This window comes from Anser brachyrhynchus (assembly GCF_964034855.1).
Source record: "Anser brachyrhynchus genome assembly, chromosome: 2".
NCBI lineage: Eukaryota > Metazoa > Chordata > Aves > Anseriformes > Anatidae > Anser > Anser brachyrhynchus.
The window spans coordinates 69,491,943-69,508,599 of record NC_137695.1 but is presented as its reverse complement, the minus strand read 5'-3'; the positions used below and the strand labels follow the sequence as shown (position 1 = coordinate 69,508,599).

Below are 16,657 nucleotides of genomic sequence, written 5' to 3'. Positions count from 1 at the left end.
CCCTAAAGAAATAAGTCACTTGAAAACATAGTCATTTAAAATGCAGGGAATTTCCCATTGCCCAGTTTTGTTTTGTTCATGGATATTTATATGCCAATCATCACCAAGTATGGAAAGACACTAATAAAGTCAAAGGTGCAATAATAATTCCCATCTACCAGGTATTCATACCATGGTACATGTACAGGTATATGCATATAGTATACAAGTTCAAGAGTACTCTGGGTGCTGTTTAACCATGATGACTTTTTTCCATTGGCAATTAAAAGCATTAAAAATGTTTCAGAGTAGACTAGAACAGGGTGAGTTGAATTGCCAGAACTGTCAATTTGAATATTCACATTTGCAGTCACAGTTCATGCACAGCTAAAGGGTAGCAACACTTAAAGACAAAACTGGCATCTTTCCTTAGAAAATATCTGATTTACATCAGCTTATGCAGGTAGAAGTAATGGACAAACTTTCAGGAACACGTCTTCTTTCTGTCTTAGTTCTCAGCATTTATGTGGTATATCTCACCCAGAAGGTGCTGTCACAATACATATGTGATTTCATGGTACCTTGTGTTGACACAATATTTGTTCACAAATTAATTATGTCCTTGACCAATTTACAAGGAATACAAATACTAAAAAGAACCTGATGATGGTTCTTCTGCACAAGGAAATGAGGACTTGAAGTTTATAGATATAGATCATAGGAAATCTATCTTACATTTAAATATCACTGAAATAATATCACCTTGTAGTGCAGCCTTGATCAAGCTGCTATTGTCTGATTATTAGATGGTCTTTCCTACTCCTCTTTGGAAAGTTTTTGTTGTTGTTTTTTTGGGTTTTTTTTTTGGCTAAGAGAGATTACTCCTCTCTAGGTTAACACAGGAGACAGAAATACTGCTGGCCACATAAAATCATATGGTAGCTGTAAACAAATCCACAGTGTTAAAGAAACCCAGCAACAACAACACCCCAACTTATTCCTAAAAGGCACAGGTGGAAGCTCCAGTGGCTTCACCATGCACTTGCAGGGTGATGGTGATGCTCAGACTAAAGCCAGTACCTTGTGCTGTATTCCTTGTTCTTCTTTCAGCTGAAATATACCACAGTGATCATCTGTATAGCCACAGCAATCTTGGTAAAAATCATTCTCTGTAATAGAAAGGATACATTTTTATATTGTTACTTAAGATAAAGCTCTGAAAAGGAAGGAACTGGGTTTTGTTCCCTCCTCCACCACAGTCCTGCATGACTCCAGGCAGGTCATTTTTCCCCATTTGTGCTAGTTATAAATAGGTTGTTTGTTTTTTCCTACCTTCCAGAAGCGTTAGGATGATGCAGAGACTTCAGAGATTGTGATGCAGGAAATAATGACTGTATAAATACCATGGAGAAAGAATAAGTAAAAAAAAAAAATAGACTCAAGAAGAACAGTGAAAGATATTTTAAACACTCCAGAATATGTTCATCTGAAAAGAGAAGGAAGTTTGTTTTCTTGCATGGCCATGTTTGTGGATCGAGAATGTCACCAAATGAGGCACAGAGATCCAAAGTATTCATGTTTTCTAAGCAATGTTTACTTAGGTAGTGTGTCCGTCAAAATACGGAAAAGCAGTGACCTGCAGCATGAACACAAATATACTCCCGCATCATGGCAAGCAATGGTGAGGAGGAAATAAATGTCTGCATTGTATTTCTTAATCTATGGCACACAGAAGATAAGCCAAAAATATACTTAATGATTACTTCTTTTTTTTTCCAGTTGGTTCCAATTCCCCCTAAATAAAAGACAGTCAAGTGTCCTTATAAACACAAATGCCTTTAGCTATTATAGCTGTAGATATACATTATAAAAATATAAATAGTTACAGTTTGTTTATACATCTATGGATATACATATAAGTATATATATGCTGAGCACTCATAGGGGATGAGATATTTACAGGTGGGGTGAAAGAAGAGGTCTACTGAAATCAGTGAAGTTAAACAAATTAGTTACTGGGTTTTGTCACACTTGTGCACATATGCAACACAAATAATTTGAATCCTTTCCACATATTCCATACATGTGATACATGTACAAACCCACAGACACATCCTAAAATATAAGCATGCCTTTGAAAAGATGGTTACTGTGGTTTTCTTTGTTGTGCAATTTATTTTTTTGTTTGTTCACTGAAATAATTCCCAAATAGCCTTGCTAAAATAATGAAAACTTTGACAATGTTTTTGCAGACAAATGAACAAAGCAATAATTACCTTGGTCAAAAATAAATAAATAAATAAAAATCACACAATAATAAGAATAAAGAAAACAATGATAATCTAAATTTAAGAAATGGGAACTCTAGTTTGTTATTTAATCATGACATGCTTTATATATATATATATTTTATTTGTAAGGCTCTGAATGTTCTTCTCTTTCTATACCAGTGAGCTCATTACTTTAATTCCTCATAGATTTCTCTGAACAATTTTTGCCAAGTAAAAACACCATGTAATTCTTCAATGGCTATAACAGTAAGAAGCTGCTCAAATTAAAGATCAATAAAAAGTAAAGAGAAAAAAAAAACTGTATGAAAATAAATAAATAAAGGAGATGGCAAATGCTTACAATTAGACAGGATGAAAAATCTAAAAAGAAATTAAATTTAGATGTAATACATTTCCCATTCTTTTCTTCATGAAAATTACTACTGAAGTGTTTTTTTTTTTTCTGTAATTTAAATGTTAAGCTGCCAGATGTGTGTCTCATGCTTGAAGAGTTGAAGCTTTGCATTATTTAGCATATTAAGATTCACAGAATTTAAAAAAGGGCTCCTTTATTGCCTGGAGGTTCTAATTAAGTAAACCTTAGCCTGGTACATTTAAAACTTGCAATACAAGAGATTTTGCTTCCTTTTTTTTTCTCTGCAGCCAAGTCTCATCAATATAATAAATATGGAAAATACTTAAGATGATATAATTTTTCTTTGGCTTGAGGAATTAAACCTATCTATTATTTTAAGAAGATTTTAATAGAGGCCAGCAATCAGAAAGACATCTAAAGACTCCAGTCTTCTTTTTAATCATAGGAGTTGCTCATAGTTAGTGGGGGGAAATGTGTCTTATAAAATTGAGCTGTGTAGAAATTGTTTCTTCCATATGCACAAACAAAGCAGTTCTGAAAAAGAAAAAAGATTCACACAGTTCTTCATTATTAAATTGCATTTTACCTTTTTTTTATAACTCTTTAAAATTGACCACAGAAAACTAATAAGGCATTAATTAGCTGTGTTATCAACAGCTCCTTCATTGAAGGAGTTGGGATGACTGCATCAGAAACTGTAGTAACATAGAAATTGTTTTGATATATAGTACCCATAAATCATACCTTAAATACAGTTATTTTTGCCATTTTCAAAAATGTCAAAGGTGTCACCTTTGTCCAGATGTAGCACTTAGCAGTGACTATTTTAGTAAATTGACTCAAAACACATTTTGTTCCTTGACAGGGGAACATAACACCATTCATGATAAAAATGAACAATTTGAAGAGGAGAAAATAGCACCAAGTAAGAATGATCAAAGATAGGTATCATAACTATGATAAAGGTACAACAAGGTAAACTTTCTGTTAATAAATTAGATAATTTGCATAAGAATGGGGAAGTGGGATTATACCAGGGCCTGGCAAAGACAATAAAAACCTTAATATAACCACAATGCTTTAAATCAGTGATCACGTACTAATAGGAACTCCAGCAGAATGGTTTTGATGCTATGCATCTGTATAAGGCAAACAGGAAAAAACAGTTGGCATTTTTACCCACCACTTTGGAACAGGCATAACATAACACCTGGATTTGAGAAAGACTGGGAAAACTTTGTTTCCAGATCTTAACAATGCTGAGGGCAATCTTATTTCTTGGTTATATTAAGTCCCCAAAAAAGAATTTAGATGCTACATAGCTCACATCTGATATGGGATGCAAAGAATATGTCACCTATGACAAGTCCCTGAGTTCAGCTGGGAACTACATTTTATAGACAGGATGGAAAGAAGTTGGAAACTAAAATATTAATGCTATGCAACTACTTTTCTCAGCATAAACCTTTTAGGGGCAATAGCTGAGAGTATTAGCATGACCCTTAATAATGGAGGGTGTCTTACTGCCTCTCAGCCCCTGGAGAGTATAACGTAAATTTTTTAATCATCTACATTAAGTTTGGAATTTAACCTTTTTATTATGTCTTCTGTAACAAGCACTGTGGTGCAATAAGAGTGGGTCTGTGGAGTGAAAGTGGCAATCCGGAAGACCACAGTAAACTTTGAGGATCCTAATGTGTTGGAGGGGTTCTTTTATATTTGCACTAGCCTCGTCCTGGAAATTGATGGACCTAATTGTCCTACCTGATGCATAATCCCAAAGTGCACCCTGTTGCTTAGCTCCATCCTAATGGAGTCCAGACCCCCTGATCTTGAGATCACCCTGCAAAGTGAACCAGAGAGCAGCAAGTGGAGCAGGACATTTGCTTCAAAATTGCCCTAAAACCTAAATGTTAGATACACCCTTTGTGAACTGGGATTGGAACGGAATGGGAAAAATCGTCTGTACTATGAACGTTTTAGAGGATACATATAAATAATTTACTGTGAAATTTTGAGATATTCGGGTGTGGGGAAGACTGCAGAAGTCAACATTGAAGAGAACAAGAAAGTAATTTGGATCTGAGTCTCCTCCATCCTGTTTGAATATTGGACCAGATGTTTAGAAATTCAGTTGTTCTTTCTACTGAAATTGTTATCACCATGAAATCGAGCATTTTTAAACACTCTGTTTTTAAAAAGGTGAACAAAAAGAAACAGGACAGTCACAAGCTAGGAAATTAGCTTAAGATAGTTTGACAGGAAATATTTATGACTTCTACAGTCAGAGAAGAATAAAGTGCACTCCCTTCTGATGGACACAACTTCTGTTTTAGTCAGGGGGTAAGAATTTTACAATGGTGCCACCCAGGAGTGGGGCAGCAGACACACAAATCTCCAACTTGGTTGAATTACAGCAGGGAGATAGAAAACAACATGAAAATTCGATCGGGACTCTCTCCCCGGTTACACCCTGCCCTTTGGGAATCAACCGACGTGGTAAGAGTTGGAAAAAGAGAAGAATGTGGATTATATGGATTGCACAACTGTAAGCAGGAGTTGAATTTAATCCTACCTGCAAGAATCACCCAATCCTTTGCACAGTCCCACTTACAGTAACAAAAAATCAGCAGAGAAAGAGAAGGTTCAGCCACCTGAATCTCTGCCTGTACAAAATATGAAGGGCAAGTAGCCCTCATTTTAAAACATCCTTCCCTTGAATGTGGCACCCATGAGGAACTACCAATGAGAACAGCTCTGGGGGCTTTTGTTTTAGGTAATTACTTTTGCATCTGCATGCAACGGTTATGGAGAAGCAAACAGCATGTTAGAAGAAATGTTACAGCATAATGAGAAATACTACAAGGAAGACTCGATGGTTTTCAAAAAATTGTTTCAGAAGTGGCTGTGAGCATTCTCAACAGAACAATCCTCTCAACAGAACCATTTCTCACTTACACAAGTCTGTTTTAAAAAATAAACTCTTTCTGACCAAACATAATAATAAAAGTAGAACGAAGCTGTGTCTCTGTTTGTGTTTTTGTTTGTTTTTATATGGAGGGGACAACTTAATATGTTCTGAATACAATGCTGAGTATTATCTGCAAGAGCACCAAGGTTAGACTGAGTGCCTCCCTTTCTTAGGTGTTATTCTGAAGCTTTGTTCAGACAAATGTTTTTTGATGTCATGAAAGGACACAATTCATTTGCAATGTTTTTTTCACAGACATGGAGGGAGTTTCAAATTGAAGCTCTTAAATATTCTCAGACAATATTTGGTTTATTTTTGAAGACAGACATTAAACAAAAGAATACTTCTGAGCTGGTAGATTTGAAAATTAGGGTCCATACGTTTCTTCTGGGTGTACTATAGAAAGGTGATAGAGCAGTGGAATGAAGGAACAACAGAACATGAACAGAAAGCTTTTTGTCGCAGGTTGACTAACAATATTTATGACAATTATTTAACATGTTTCCAGGATTTTTACTGTGGTACATGCATAATTGGGGACTATGAAAAAAAATAAATTAGGCTTCTATTGAGAGAAAGGCTGGGGAGGCACTGCCTGTTGGGGTGAGCATTGATGGGCAGGAAAATGTTGTTGAAATTAAACATTTGATAGAGTATAAATCCTAGTTTATACATGGTTCTGCATAACTTATTGTGGGATTTCAAAGTGAAAACATTTTCCCCTCTCTAGTTCTGAGTGCATATATTGAGTTTACTGGTTACATTACTGACGATCCTCCATCATAAAACAAATGAAACTTTTGAAACCAAAGTTTTGAATTAAATTAACATGTAATAGAGTTATCAAGCACCATAAATTGAGCTCTTCAAGAAAAAAAAAAAATCTGTTGATATATGAATAAAGATGAGCAAAAATAATTTTTGCCTGTTGCAAATCCTGGGATGTTTTTGGAGGTCTGCTGGAAGTTCAGGTAGACTCCCTTATTATACCAGATTTTTTTTTTTAAGTCTCTGTAGGTGATCGTAGTATCTCTTCTTACAGAGTATACTGAGTAAGATCTTCTAATTATGCAAAACAATTTCTTAATCTTGCTTCAATCAAAGTCATTGTAATTTAGTACCTTTCAAAATCAGACCACTTCTTTAACTACATTGTTTCAGGGTATTTGTAATTGAATTGAATTGAAAATATGAGCCCTAAAATGTTTTATTTAACATCGCACATCTACTAAATTCCACATAACTAAGTTGAATAAAATTTTGACATGGTAGTTTTAGACCTAGGTAAACATTGGTGATGGGGATAGGTGGAAGAGAGCAGAAGGAATAGCTGTCTACTTGCACAAAAAATAGTTGCTTTTTGAGACATACATTCTAAATGTGGAACCATCCAAATGTTGGCAAGGAGAATAAGTCTGCAAAAAAATTATAAACCAGACAAAAAAGCAAATGTCAAAATACCATTAGATATTATTTAATATAATTCTGTTCATACAGGTTATTCATATTAAAATACTGTGAGTACTCTAAGCTGCTTTGCGCAACTAATGTGCAAATGAACTGAATGAATTTCCACGTAAATTTCCCTAAAGTAAAAAATGGAAAAAAAATCTAACTTAGAGCTGTGATTATATTCTTTGAAGGAACAACATCCAGAAAAGACATGCTAACAAAGTGTTGGTCTTATTATGAGGTGTACTGAAATTTTAGTTACAATTTTTCCATAACCTGGTTAGCATTTGTCACCAACACCATTTAGCAAAAATTGTCACTAACTCTGTATTCTCCCTCTTATGCATCTATGATGGTCAACATCAACACACAGTTCTTACAAGTCCTTACTAAGCAATACCATGCGAGCTCTTACCTCTGCTTGTACCCACTTAACATGAGCTATTCAACTCATGTACCCATAAGAGCAGACACATAGTCCTAGTCTTCTTGGACAGTCAACAAACATCTCCAGAGAAATGGTTTTGAATTGTTTTGTGGGTTGCTCTAAAAGGAAAACTGCCATGTCTACTGGCTTAAAACCACCATCCAAACATCTACTGTGTAGTTCTGTGAAGACCACAGATTTGAAAAATACCAAGAACTACTGCTTACGCAGGAACCCTCAGGTAGCTATCTCTTACCAATTTTTTTTTTCTGTTCAGTGGCTAAAAAAGGCTTACCATAACCTCCCGGTGTAAAAGGAGAACTGCACTTTTCTTTCAAGTGTCAGGATTAATTTATTGTCACTTGCACATTTAGCTCTCTCTGCACTCCAAGGGAGTGAGAATCATCCTTTCCCTAAAATGAAAGCTGACCCTTGCAGCAGGTAGGAGAGCCCTGAGTGCTGGGTACAACTGCAGACCCTAATTATGGGGGCACCCCCTCCTTTAACTTGTCCTGTGGTGAATCTGTCTCTGGCCATCATGCTGGCATCTGAGCTTAGCATAGGACCTAGGAGTTGTACTACCTAATTCTCAGAAACACATTTTACCTGGGATAAAAAGACCAGTGTAATTTGCAAGACTTTTGCCTTCAAAAGAAATCCCATGTCCCAGAAACGAATGTTACCTGATGTCGATACAGACAAGCACTCCTACTGTATTTCAGCACAATTAATAAAGAATATTGCTATTAAAAATGTTGCAGCAAGAATAAATACTCCCCAAGCATCTAACAACATGTAATCCATGGATATAAGTGAACAAATAAAATGAAAGGATGTAAAAACATCACAGAAACACCAGCCATAATCTAATGTTCTCAGTGCACTCCACACACACCTTGTAACTGCTAACACATTTGGCCTACTAATACATTTTAGACAGAGGAGCCTACCACTTCTGTACCTTCTTGCCTAAGCTGCTTTTGATCCCTCAGAATTGATTTAAACTCTTCCATCGCTTCCTTTGCCTAGTGAAATAATTATGAGATGATATCACAGAGCAAGGGGGAAGGGAGAGGAGGGTATTTACACACATGCCAAACAGATCTATTTGCAAACTTTGAGAAAATTAGATGATGCAATAAAAGTCCTAACCTGCTGGAAGCATTTTAAGCTCTTCCATTTTCCTCCCAGATTCTTCTGATGCACACACTTCTCCTCCTTTTGCAGCATTAAACTGCTTTTCCGCTTCCTTTACAACAGTGGGAATACTTCCCTTATGGGTGTCAGGATCTTTCACGGAGGTCAGAGGTTGCCCTGCAGAGGAAATGAGAAGCTGCGAAATGTAGAAGAACAATTCCTTCCACATGTTTCCTTGCTCCAGGAGCAGTAAGGGCTTGTCGGCTATCATCATGACGGTATGGGCCAGGCCTTTGCCTAGCAGCTCTGTCAAAACTAATTTACAATTAAAGACCTACGCAACTGTTTAAAGCTTTATAACTCGTGTGTTTCAGGGACTGCCAAAGCCAAATGGTACAAAGCAATGCTGCTTTCAACAGCCAGGCAGGCAGACAGAAGGAAGAAATACTGAAAAATGCTCTATATTGTATTTTAAATAGATAAGTCATATAAATAAAAATGATTTTACTTTATAATATTTATTTCCATTATGTGCTTGTTGTTTGGGAACCAGAAAAAAAAAATCAGCTACATTAAGTTTTCTTCTGGTTGATTCATATTGCACATGAGCCAGCCATAAGACAACAAACCTTGTAGGGGGAGGAAAAATAAAATTTAGGAAAAGAATGAGCTGTTTGTTCATTATATACTAGTGAAAATAAATGTCCTTAAAACCATTCTTGAAGAGTTAAGTTGCTTTTTATTTATTCTCCCAAAGTGTAGTAGAGCAGGGGGAATGAGGGACAAGCAGACTTCTTGGAGAGAAAATGCTACAGATGCTTAGAAAATCTGCATGTTGCCTTCATAAGGATCTAGTCCAAAGAATGATGAGGCAGTGGGAGTCCTTCCATGTGGTACATCCACCCTGCAAAGCAGCAGCAACAAACGTCTCTGCTAGCCCAGATACCAAGAGCAGTGCAATCGTGCTAACACAACATTACCCAGGCTAATATAGCCTGTATCATAGCTCTAGTACAGCCAGATCATCCTGCTGCTGGGACCAAACCAGCTTGGCTACCTTCAGACAATTCCCTTGAAAACCTTGGCCTCACCTCTAACACTGACAGGCTAAGCAAACATTCACATAGCACTCATTTCCCTTAGCTCTCAGTGAAGGCAGACTCCCAGCCTGCAGTCCCATGTGATTTCAGAACAATGGCATCCACAATGGCAGCCGTGGCTTAGGAACACAATGCAAAACTCCCCTCCTGGTTTCACACAGTTGTGAAACTTTTAAACTTCCACTTAAAAAGATGTACCATTTGTCATAAGTATTTAGCTCCAGGTAGTGATTTTTACTGTAACTTGGCCAAAAACTGCACACAACGTTGCACTGAAAAAGCTATTCTAGTATCTTACTCCTCCTCAGCCACTCTTCCACCTTCTCCCTTCTAAGCACCCTTTTGAGGTCTTGAGTACAAATCATTATATGCTAGTACAGTGCTGAGCATAACACCAGGACTTCAGACTAGCCAATTTTAAAGAGATGTGAGTAACTGACTAGAATGAAGTGGGTTTTCCTTTAATTTTACAAGCCAGAGGAACAGCACAGATAGCAAAACAAGTATCTGGAAGAATGTTCCCAACAGGTATAGAGTAAAACTTCCTAAATGGGTCTGATCTAAAGTTGTTTGAACTAGAGAACAAATATGAAAGTTCTGTCCAGCTACTGGGAGCTACTTTGCTGAGGCTGAAAGAGCTAACACTCTTCCAAATGCAACTGAATTACACTGGCCTTTTACACATGTGTATCCCCTCTTCTATGGATGCTAAAGTGAACAGAGATCTAGCTGTGGATTTTGCTTTGATAAAGAGCAGTCTCTTCAAGAATTTTTATGCCTAATGTTATATATGGAGATTGATTCTAAAGAAGTTTTCATGCATTTAGAATACTTATTTATATCCAAACCCATCAATGCAATGCTTCTGCTAGTTGCATCAAATTTTCATACCTATTCTATTAGAGTTGTTGCTGCCTTCCAAACACACAACAATAGCTACTGAATTCCAGGCAGAAATTGTCATCTATTGACAGAGCCTGATGAGCCTGTAATGGGGCAATAGACCAAAAATAACAGAAACATTTCTTAAAAACAACAGAGAATGGTGGCCATGGAAGCAGAAGCTGTCCTCTTCCATGAACCTCACAAGGAATAATATTTCAGAAGAATGGAGAGAAGATGCGGTTTGCACTAAAGACACACTGGATCTGGTAATGCACACTCATAATCTAAAAGGAAGGTAGAATGGAAGCTATAGGCAGCACTAGGTAGCATTACCCCACAGTGTGCATTGAAAGAGAGATCCTGTGTAGGAGGGAAGAGCCATACCTAGCTCAATAAAGACCTACGGTTTAAAAGAATAATGTAGCCTGGAGTCAATGGAAATAATATGAAGGTTCTGTCCTAAACTTATAAAACCAAGACAAATTTGAAGTGAAGGATAAAACACCATCTCCTAACCTGCTCTATTTTGCTTATATGTTGCAGCACCACATATGGTATTGATATGTAAGATCACTCACTATTTAGACTACTGCAGTAGAGTGAGTTACAAAGCACCAGTCTTCATTTAGACTGTTCCTGCTTTTTCTGGCTTGTGTCTCAACCTTAATGTCACTTTAACAGAGCTTTTTTTTCCCCTGCTTTTGGTGTTTTAACAGATATAATATAGTATTTATAGAGCATATCAATGTGCGACAGCTTGCCACAGATCATAAACACATTTTTCTGTTGGAAATGTTGAAGTCGTGATTTTTCACCATGTGATCTCCAGTTCCCTAAGGTTCATTCCTTTAATTGTAAATAGCCAGAAAGTCATCAAGCTAGTGTTTAATAAACTTTTAATTTGAAATGGATTACCACATGTTGTGTTTGTTTACCCATTATTAAATCTCTTAGCAACATATCACCAGCAGAAACAGCATACTGTAGCACCGCATAGATACATTAAAAAACAAACCCATGGGGGATATTAGCAGCTAATAATATCTTTAAAGAAGGTTCCAAGGAAAATAAATAAATATAAACAATATTAGAAATTACTCATGGAATTTTGTTAATGTAAATCTGTGTGGCATGGAAATTGCAGATCTTCCATGATCAGCTTATCAGCATATTTCAGAGGTCTGCGTGCCAAACAGGACATACACTAATGCTTTTCCTTAGTTCTTAGAAACACATCTTTCTGGACCTGAGTATCTCAGGTTTTTCTTCATTTCCAAAACAGTGATCTATTTAGTTGCAGCCCCTTTGTACGTGTGTGTCTGTGTGCATGGAAAGAATGATGGTAGGACAAAATAATGGTAAGGATGAGTTTTGATTTATTAAAAGTTTGTCTATAACTCTTTTTCATTGTTGAGAAAAATTGGCTGCAACTCCACCTTCTGGATCTACTATTCATTGGTTTGTTCTGAACCTAGAGAAGGAAGATTCTTAGCAGACATGTAGAAGATTCATGGCAACAAAAAGACCTTAATCCTCATAATAATGTATGTTTAAACCTCTGTATTTCTGGTATCAGGGTACATAAAACTCTTCTGATCACAGTTTGGTTGCTGCTTAGCCTAAAAGCGATGCAGGGCAAACCTCATTTACTTTATCTCCTAAACCATCTCTCACAGTCTGAAAGTACTTCTATTGGACTCTTCTTATGTTACACTTCCAACCTGAGCTGTTCATTTACCACAGTAAATGATTACTGCTTATCTGCTCTCCTCCTTTCCTTCCAACATCCTCCTCTTTCTCCTCCCATGTCTTCTACCATGCATCACTGCTGCTGTTATCAAATGCCTGATGAACCTCTGTCCTTAAGAACTAAATCTGTCTTTCAGATCTGCATGTAATACTCACACAGACGCTAAAACCTGTGGGTTGGCTGCATCCTTCAATTCATTAAACAAGAGGGAACATAGGCATGTCTGTATGCCAGAAAATAATTCTTATTGTCCCTTGCAGTCAGATCCCACACACTGAAAAAGAAAACCCAATGGCAGTGTCCTGCCATACTTCCCAGTCCTGTATTCCTAAGAGGATAACTAATTTGGGAGGGGCCATCACAATATGGTTAATTATGTCTTCAACTTAGCTACCTCAGAAGACTCACTGAGGCCAGAGAGGATGCTCAGTCTAAAGGGAACATTTAGAAGTTTTGCAAGGAATCTTCTGGGGAGGTCTGGTCCACATAAGCAAATGATAATTTGGCTTCCTCTGGGTTACCACTTGACTGAATCTTAAAAGAATTTCATAGGAATAGCTTAAGACATGACTATAATGCCAGAGCTATCTCCTTGTCAAATTTGAAGTCCCTGTTCTAGCCCAGAGAGGTGCTAGAGTTCTTCCAAAAAATAATTAGACATCAAGTATTATTTAAAACCAAACAAAAAAAATCCTGTAAGCTTGTTGTCAAAACCAGCTGAACTATTATTACTGTGACTTTCCAAGCATTATTCAGCCTCAAGCAGAAGTCAGCATGGAAAGTTTCATCTTCAGCAATGAGGGTGGTTTAAATTGCTCACAACTGAAAACAAAGTTAAGCAATTTTAATAAAAAGAATCACCATTCCTGCTATAACACATGTTGGACCAATACCTGAAATGAGGAAAATCTAGCTTAACAAGAACACTAATGACTAGCTAATATTGAAATGAAATGAAGGGTTGCTCCAACAAAAGCCTGAATTTAAATGTTAAAGTTTGAAATCATCACCTTGTGATCCATGACACTTAACCTTCTCTGAAGCACCATTCTTTTCAGCAACACTGGAATACACGGGAAGTTCAGGTGGGAGATGAAGATGCACATCATGTTTATTCTGCTTATCTGAATCCTGTGGCAGTTTAATTATCTATTAAGGAAAAAAAAAATACACATAAGCAGTTCAGTATTCCACAACGCCAAAACATACAAGCATGCACTATCTGTGAACTCTAGAAGTCCACTGGTATGAGCATTTTAGGATGTTCTTGCTTCTCCATACTCCATTTACTACACTCTGCTCTCATATCAGTTTCCTACATACATTTCCTTTACCCGTAGACTAAGATGGACACCCCATAAATGGAGGTGACTCTTTGTCCAAATCATCTGGGAAAGTATAGATTCCCTAGCTTGTTAAATCATCCCAGCCATGAGGTTTATGCATTGGGTTGAAAGACTAATTTTCTGAGTTTTTTTATCCTATTTCAACTACTTTGACTCTTCTCTTGCCTTTTCCTAGCTTGTCTGATGTATGCTTTTGCTATAAATTCTTATTGCTTTACATGATTCTGAAGTTATTTTCAATTACTTGGTATACCTAAAAATGAAGATTACCCTAAAAACACCTTTACAAGAAACTCAGAATGAATAACTACACTTTATTTTAAGTAACCCATGTTATAATTAAGATACTTTCAAAATTCATCATTTTTGGTAACTACTTTTTCCTTATCCAGAAACAAGTATAAAAGAGGCATAAGTTTGTGGTCTCATTAGGATTCCAAATGAGGGAACATATTTCAATTACAAATAACACAGTTAATTTACAATTCCAGAAACAAAGCTTCCACTGAAAAAGAGTTCTTAATTCAGGCCTGTTTAAACCAAAGTTATACAAAATAAATGTTATGTATGTTTGGACAAAAACCTATTCAAAAGTAAGGTTTCTACAGCAGATCCCCGCTTGCTAGCTAGGGATCCCAGACATACAAATGCAATGGTATCATAAACCACACTCTTTTATTTTGTAGCCATGTATAACTGCAAAAGCACCTCTGAGATTCACTAAAACTGTGGTGCCAATTCACATATACTGGTGACAGGCTTAAACTCAGAATTTTAACTTTGGTCCTATTTTTTGATCCAGTTACTCAGGACTACAAACAGTATTTCAGTATTTCAAATACAATCTGGCTTTGAAAAATCATTAATATCAAGTGAGAGTTGGAGATGCATTTGATGTTCATTTTCTTTCTATGTCTAGTAGGTAGCTTGATAAACTGTTTTTTTACGAAGACGGGATGTCATAGTTTAACCCAGCAGGCAGTTCAGCACCACACAACCATTCGTTCACCCTCCTCTCCACAATGGGATGGGGGAGACAATCGGGGGAAAAAAAGTAAAAGCTTGTGGGTTGAGATAAAGACAGTTTAATAGGACAGAAAAGAAAGAGAAATAATAAAAAAAAATAATAGTAATAACAACAACAATAGTAATAATAATAATATGTCCAAAACAAGTGATGCACAATGCAATTGCTCACCACCTGCTGACCAATGCCCATCCCATCCCTGAGCAGCGGTCCTCCCTCATACCCCAACCAGCCACCCCATATTAATTGTTCAGCATGACACCATATGGTATGGAATATCCCTTTGGCCATTTTCGGTCAGCTGGCCTCGTTCTGCTCCCTCCCGGCTTCCTGTGCACCCCCAGGCTCCTCACTGGCAGAGCAGAATGAGAAGCTGAAAAGTCCTTGGCTTAGTGTAAGCACTGTTCTGCAACAATTAAAACATCGGCCTATTATCAACATTATTCTCATCCTAAATCCAAAACACAGCACCATACCAGCTACTTGGAGGTAAATTAACTCTATCTTAGCTGAAAACAGGACACAGGATTAAGGATGACAGGGGGAAAAAATGTGGAATTTATTCTCAATTAAACAAACAAGACAGAAATGTTTATGTACAAACCTGAAAGTACAGATTGCACAGCCAATGGTCCAAGTCTTGAGAAATCAAATTTTCAATTTTTTTGAATTGGTCAATTTTAGAATCATAATGGCCTCTAAGGAAAGGACATTTAAACTTTCCCTCCAAAGCATTCAGACTGTTGTCACATAAAGGAAAAATCCCCCATCCCACTTTTCGATCAATCCAAGTATAGGTTCCAGGAAGTAGGAAGAGTTCAAAGAGTACTGCCATGCCCATCTTCACAGCCTTTCTAGGTGGTAGAACCTAGCAAAGTAGGAAAATAAAATAATTATTTGTTTTAAAAACATCACAAGGGAAACATCTTTCTTTTATCATATAACACTCTACAAACGTCATAACTTTGAATTAATTTTGCACACTAAAACAATGAAAAACTCTTTCCACCAAATCACGTATTTGAACAATTTTCCACTCCGACAGAAAATGCTGTGCACTTTATTCATGCTAATTTTGTGATTTCTTTTTTCCCCTGGCTTTCTGAAAGTGCTCATTTTCTCTTTATTTACCAGTAGTAGAATAACATTGCTACTAGAAAATTTTAAAACAAAATAACGAATCAACATTGGAATATGAGACGTCCCTGTGAAATCTTATTCAGATTCATCACTGGGTTCTTCCTGCAGCAACTTTGAAGGGTTCACCTACTTGATCACCTACTCTTATACCTAATGAGAACACATGCTTGCTCCTCACTGAGTCATAAATTCTCCACACAGTTCTGGCAATGATATTGGTACACAACAGTAGTCTCCTTTAACTTAAAACATGGAAGCCCTTCTTGCAAAGTATGTGAACCTCAGGATAGAGGCAAAAAGGAATCTGAGGTGGAAAACTCAAACATACCAAAAACTTGCTAATACCCTTTACACTTTTTATAAGATAGCCAAAGCTATTCTTCTCAGCAGGTTAGAGCTGTTGAAGAGTGTAACCAATGCCTTAAGGCCCTGGAGTAATTGCATTCCCATGACAAAGACTTGAAAATTAAGGGTGAAGAATCCTGAAGTAATGAAGTTACGTAAATCCCTCTATAACATTGGCTGTGTGAAAAAATTGGTCATGAAGCAGACGGCCATGGAGAAGAAGTAGAGGAGGAAGCAGGGCAAAGACGAAGGAATCTGATCCTATGCTACAGTTTTAACTGTTCTTTAATTAATATGGGGGTTGATCCTAGTCCTGTTGAGCAGTTCTAATTCATTCTAAAGGACAACTAAAAAACATGCAAAATCTGGAACATGGAAGGTGGCTGCCATCATACCCTGGCTAACAGACCTGAAAGGCAGTCACCTGGAGAGAAGGGGAGCAATAGGTCAGC

At 36.9% G+C, this 16,657-nt stretch overlaps 1 protein-coding gene across 1 annotated transcript in view; it reads right to left on the bottom strand.

Moving 5' to 3' along the window:
• Window positions 1-16,657, bottom strand: part of LOC308189328 (uncharacterized protein) — a 301,527-nt gene that overhangs the window by 104,015 nt on the left and 180,855 nt on the right. Inside the window, exons 12-15 of the mRNA XM_080579258.1 lie at window positions 15,325-15,588; window positions 13,358-13,496; window positions 8,628-8,789; window positions 1,060-1,148 (exon numbers count right to left, since the gene is read on the bottom strand). Coding sequence (XP_080435384.1) covers window positions 1,060-1,148; window positions 8,628-8,789; window positions 13,358-13,496; window positions 15,325-15,588 — 654 coding nt within the window. The remainder of the gene's footprint in view (window positions 1-1,059; window positions 1,149-8,627; window positions 8,790-13,357; window positions 13,497-15,324; window positions 15,589-16,657) is intronic.